This window comes from Salvelinus sp. IW2-2015, linkage group LG32, assembly GCF_002910315.2.
Source record: "Salvelinus sp. IW2-2015 linkage group LG32, ASM291031v2, whole genome shotgun sequence".
In the NCBI taxonomy this organism is placed as follows: domain Eukaryota; kingdom Metazoa; phylum Chordata; class Actinopteri; order Salmoniformes; family Salmonidae; genus Salvelinus; species Salvelinus sp. IW2-2015.
The window spans coordinates 18,084,993-18,090,761 of NC_036871.1; the positions used below are offsets into that span (position 1 = coordinate 18,084,993).

Consider the following 5,769-nt stretch of genomic DNA (forward strand, 5'->3'; position numbering starts at 1 on the left):
ACAGAATTAAATGTTAGTAATTTAACAGGATATCTATGGGACCTACCTGARTTTGTCCAAAAAGAAACTCGTTATAGTTGAGAACGTTTTGCAACTATTTGGACTAATGATTACATCACAGATAACTAAGCTTTCTCTTTGATCTGTGTTTTGTTTAAAAATATTACTTTGTAGAGGTCTGACATTAATACAGATCTAGGATCAGTGCATTGAGGATCCGTGTTAMAATATAAACCGTAAAACTGATCTTAAATCAGCATGCCGGGGCATCATCTGACATCACGCACCAATATATGGTGCGTGAAGAACAATGCAGCTGAATGGCTTGTGAAGTGGGCATGTCGCCCCCAACGTCCAATCGGAGACGTTTATATTGCAGAGTGGCCGCTTGGAACAGTCCTGTCCAGTTTGTCGGTAACTGAATACCACATTTTGTAATGTAATAATAACAGAAAATAAAAGCGTCTGGCTACATTTGTGTTATTTTACCCGTTGGATTTTGTYCATGCTGTCTTTCTTGGACGCTGTGTGCACATTGTGCAGGTCCGAAGAGGCATTTATTTGAAGGTAAACGGCTGTGTTGCTAGCTTATGTCAGTTAACTAGCATACGCTAACTAGCGAGGTTGTGTCAAATGTGTCATGAGTTGAGCCATTGTTTTGCTAAATACTTTTGTATTTGCCCGCCAAACATAATTGTGTATCTATATTTCAAGCTTTGCAGCTAACATAAAAAGTATTCAGTTAGCAACATTAACTAGAGCGAACACATTCACCCAATCCCACCAGTATAGAGTTTGCTTATTTACTACGTTAGCTAGTTAACTATCATCCACCTTGGCTCGAGTATAAAAACGAACTCACATATTCTCCTACTGACAAACACGTCAGCTAGCTAKCTAGATAGGTAACTAAGTAAAAACCTAGTTATCTATATCTACTAAACACATGTTATATTGGAGCACAGAATGTTGCCCTGCGGGATGTAATTTAACTATCTAACGTTAGCTACATACTGTGTTTACAGTATAATATTGAACTTACTATTGAGCTAGCTAATACATTTAATAGCAAAAGTTTATGACTTGTTTCTGAATGTCAGCCCCTCCATATCTTCTCTCTCTTTGTCGATTCAGACTTGTATGGGTCTGTAAGAGGCATCATGAGTAGGGAGCCAGACGCTTTGGCTGTGGTGAACCAGTTGAGGGATCTTGCTGCAGATCCTATGAACAGAAGAGCTATTGTTCAAGACCAAGGTTGCTTACCCGGACTCATCCTTTTTCTGGACCATCCCAATCCCCAGGTTGTCTACTCAGCACTCCTGGTAAGCCCCCCTGTAGTGGATGCATTGCATTCTAAAAGTCAATGCACCTGGTTACTGAAGTGACTGGGCTGCTTTGAAGTCTGTGTACTAGCTACTTACACCCAACAACAAATAAATGGTTGTTGGGTGTCTAATTGTAATCTTAATTCAAATACCATGCTCCTTAACCTTGTAAGTGGGAATGTCATTTTGCTGTGGGTGAATGTATTCTCTTGTGTTTCTTGTGTCCCCTTCAGGCTGTGCGCTACCTCGCAGAATGTCGTCAAAACAGGGAGAAAATGAAGGGAGAGCTGGGGATGATGTTAAGTCTTCAGAATGTCATGCAAAAGTGAGTATTTCAACCTTGCGAAAGCCCAGATCATGATTGTGTAGTCTCACGCATCTTGTCTGTTGATATCTTTGTCAAATAGAAAATATTTGGTATTCTTTGCAACTGTTCTTTTTCCCTGTGAGACCCAAGGTTGCAAAAATCCAACTAGTCCTAAACTCATGTCAAACACTACATAGCTCATCTTCTTAGACCCAGTTGGGTTGCTACCATGCTGTGTTGTCATGTGTTGCTGCCACGCTATGTTGTCATCTTAGGTCTCYCTTTATGTAGTGTTGTGGTGTCACTCTTGTCGTGATGTGTTTTGTCCTATATATATWTTTTTAATCCCGACCCCGCAGGAGGCCTTTTGCTTTTTGGTAGGCYGTCATTATAAATAAGAATTTGTTCTTAACTGAATTGCCTAGTTAAATAAAGGTTAAATAAATMATAATTAGAGAAACAAACATTCTGAGCCACAGCTAGAAGTGCTRCAAAACTGTATTTGTAATTTTACTTGGGTCTCACAATTCAGAGCCTGTACATTAATACTGTTGAAACTAAAGATTTTAGTCATCTAAAATCTATCTTTTTCCCCCCCTTAGGACAACCACCCCAGGAGAGACTAAGCTGCTGGCCTCAGAAATCTATGAACTCCTCCAGGCTTCTAACGGTGAGGATGCAGACAAGCCTGAGGAGGGCCCCTCTTGCAGACGTAAGGCCCAGTTCTTCCTGGGCTCCACCAACAAGCGGGCCAAAACAGTGGTCCTCCACATACATGGCTTGGATGACTCTGTGAGTGCCCCCATACTGACCAATAAGTGTATCAATAAGGACACTGTCATGTTAGCTCCAGTAACATCTTTACTAAGATAAAACCGGATATGTTACACAGAGCATTATGGGTTCTGTAATACATCATGCGTCAATAAATAGCTATTAGCTCAGGTGACAGTTCTTGTAGTCCACTATAAGAGGTAAAGTGAGTTTATACAGTTATTCCCATTAATCTCCTCCAGAGCCGGAGGAGCCTTTGTGAAGAGTCCTTGTTGAAGATCCGAGGCGTCATCAGCTTTACATTCCAGATGGGCGTTAAGAGGTGCATCGTCAGAATCCGCTCAGACCTGAAGGCAGAGGTGAGTCGCATCCTGTCTGTCCTATTAGCCAACAGCATGTTCTAGGGAGGCAATGGAGGCCAGAGGCGAGTCTGTCTAATCTCGGCAACCCAGAACCAAAATCTCGCAGCTACTCTATTAGGTTCTGGGGGGAGAGGTACGAAGGCACATCACTGCATTCTGTATCAGAAAGTAGGCTCACCCTCCTTGAAGTCACGTAGATCGATGCATTGTACTCTTTTTGTTTATAAAGCCCTTCGGCATRAACTTCCGCCGTACCTTACTTCATTGTTAACTTATAGACGTACGAGATACCAGAACCAGTCTCAGGGATGGCTAACTCTGGAGATCCCTTCGAACTCCACTGAGTTAGGTAAATCTGCTTTTAGATTTTTTGCACCTTACTTATGGAAAAATCTTTAAGGCTCTCTAAAATTGGATGAGTTGGTGCTTCTAGKGCAATTCAACAAGACTGATGGAGGACCTTTTTACTGAAGAATGTTTGTTTTCTATGATTGTGTTTTGCTTTTAGTCTATTAATGTATATATTGATGTGCACAGGGTATATAGATGTTTTGATGTGTATACAGAGCTCATCTGAGAAAGAGACCTTGGTCTCAGCATGACTCCCTGTCGAAATAAATGTTCAATAAAAAATACATAAACCTAGAGTGAGTGGCAGAACCAGAATGGATCCCCTTTGGTAGGTCAACCCAACTCTCTCTGCAAGTCTTGAGCAGGTGTCTGGGCCAAAAGTCCCCTTCTGGAAGATGCCAGGTGTAGGTTCACACCCGCAAAGTCTTGATTTGTCCAAATTATATATCCAGCAGTTGCTCCTCGTAAAACGCCTGTCCACGAGCACCCTCAGCGTGCTCGGAAACCTGACACATCCGGTTTTCAGGGGAAATGAAAGAGAGCCTGTGATGTGYCTTCTGCTTTTGGACATTAACCAGTATTTCTGCGTTAATAAGGCGACACTYCATCTTAACTCCTCCACATTTACTGGATTGTTGAACAGTGCAGAAGAGAACCTCCCCCGACAGTTATTTTTCTCTCGCCAGGACCAGTAATAAGTCAACTTTGCTGATGCGTTTCTTTTACGCCTGCTTCGTTAGATTAGTCCACGAGAGATTAAGGTGGCAGACAACCTGCTGTCCTGGTAGAACATTCTGGAGAGGGGATGGAGGAGGGAATAATGGCTGATGTGTTGTTGGTATTCATTTAAACCTCTGCKTCCTCTGTAGGTTCTGGGTTCTGCCATCGCCTCAACTGAAGTAATGAAAGCTCAACAGGTGGTCAGGGGAGAGGATGGAGAAGAGGTTTGTGTTTATGAATGAACTCCCAGTGTTTTGTTTYTGTTGTCTTAACAACAGCCTTGGTTGAATCAATGTTTTATATACTTTCTGTTGCAATTGATTTCCCCGAGATGTCTATTTTGGTCTACAAATATTATCAAGGAATTATCTTATCTCAAGGATAAAGCTGACAGAACGGAGTTGGGTATCTAATTCGAATCTAAATTCAAATACAATGCTMCTTGACCTTGTATGCAGGAATGTCATCTACCTTATGCTGCACATTGAATTTAACACTTCCTTTTGCTGTTCAGGTAATCATCCCATTCCCGGAGGATGGTTCGGTAGCGKTGGAGCAGAATGTGGCTCTTCCAGACTACCTTCCAGAGGAGGAGAGCCCGTCCCAGGAGCCAGACAAGGCTGTGACCTGCGTGGGCACAGGGCAGGATGGAGCAGGCTGGCTAGGCACTGCAGCTAACTTCCTGTCCCGCTCGTTCTACTGGTGACACTCCCAGACCACCCACACCTYTTCAGATACTACAGATACAGAATCAGGCTCCCAGCTGCCAAAGAGCTGGACTGCCAAAGGCAATGTGTAACAACAAACTATTCCAATGCGTACAGTACACACATGCACCCACAATCTCACACCCACCTTGCACCATACAGAATCACCAAGCCATTAAGGGARAGGACTGGCTTCCGGAATTGATTCTTATTTCTTATCTTTAGGGTTCTGATTGAGAGCTAGACTATTCTTTCTGCACATGTAAATGTTTTGAAAACCAAATTGTCTTGTTGTGAGGAGCATTATTGTGGCAGCATTAGGACTTGATCCATCAGAAAGGGTCGAAACTTTACCACAAAATTAATTTCCTGTAGTTAGAGCACTTTTTTTTAAGCATCTGAAAGCGTGTTTGCATTAAGGGTCTTTTTCTCCCTACCTTTTTATCTGACTTTTTAGACCAAGAACTGACCCATCCTCCTCTTTTTTTGGCAATGGGTGTTCCAGAATATGCAGTAATCAAAATGTGTTTAGTTATCGTGTCTTTCATTTCATTCTGTTTTCATGGAGACCCTTGTGACTGACTGTCAGCTTTAGTTCTGAAATGTATTCTGCCTGTAAGGCTCTCCTTTGATATATTCCAAAGGTTACTGATGTAGACACTGGATAAACTCCAATCTAGTTACTCTTCAATTCCAATACCTACTGAAATCATTAATGGAATCCGTCGTGAGTTATGAGAAATGTTTACAGGACTGGGTGGCTGGTTGAGACTGTTTTCTCTCCAGAAACAGCATGGAGATTTTACAGTCTGACCACTGGTATTCTCTAACAACGTGGTGTCATGCATTATTAGCTTGTTTTATGTTAAGTATTACTCATTCGAAGGACGATATTAGAATATCTTTCCTAAGGAAGAGCATTGTTCCTCTTTCAGGGACAGCCTCTGCCATTTCCCCAATGTCTTGCATGATTTAACACCGTTAAAAATAATACAAGGTAAACGTAAATCTCTCGTGGACAGACTACATAAACATAAATGGTTAAGCATCTGACCAAATTACGTGAGATTTGAGTTCTGGTTTAACCAAGATTAGGCTAAGCCTAACATGAATAATCTCTGAATATATGTTGATGGAAACAAACATTGTTAGATTTCATTGGAGATGGATTGGCCAGCCGTGTCCTTAACCTGTGGTTAAAGGGAGCTCAAGTGGGTGCTGCC

The 5,769-nt window shown here is 42.0% G+C and overlaps 1 protein-coding gene across 1 annotated transcript; it reads left to right on the forward strand.

The window, feature by feature from the left end:
• The first annotated feature begins 371 nt into the window (after positions 1-371).
• LOC111956755 (armadillo repeat-containing protein 1) lies at positions 372-4,637 on the forward strand. The gene is made up of 7 exons (XM_023977334.2): positions 372-567; positions 1,135-1,322; positions 1,559-1,650; positions 2,235-2,424; positions 2,649-2,765; positions 3,989-4,063; positions 4,354-4,637. Exons 2-7 carry the CDS (start codon positions 1,161-1,163, stop codon positions 4,543-4,545), a joined length of 828 nt encoding a protein of 275 aa, XP_023833102.1. The 5' UTR covers positions 372-567; positions 1,135-1,160; the 3' UTR covers positions 4,546-4,637.
• The last annotated feature ends 1,132 nt before the right edge of the window (positions 4,638-5,769 follow it).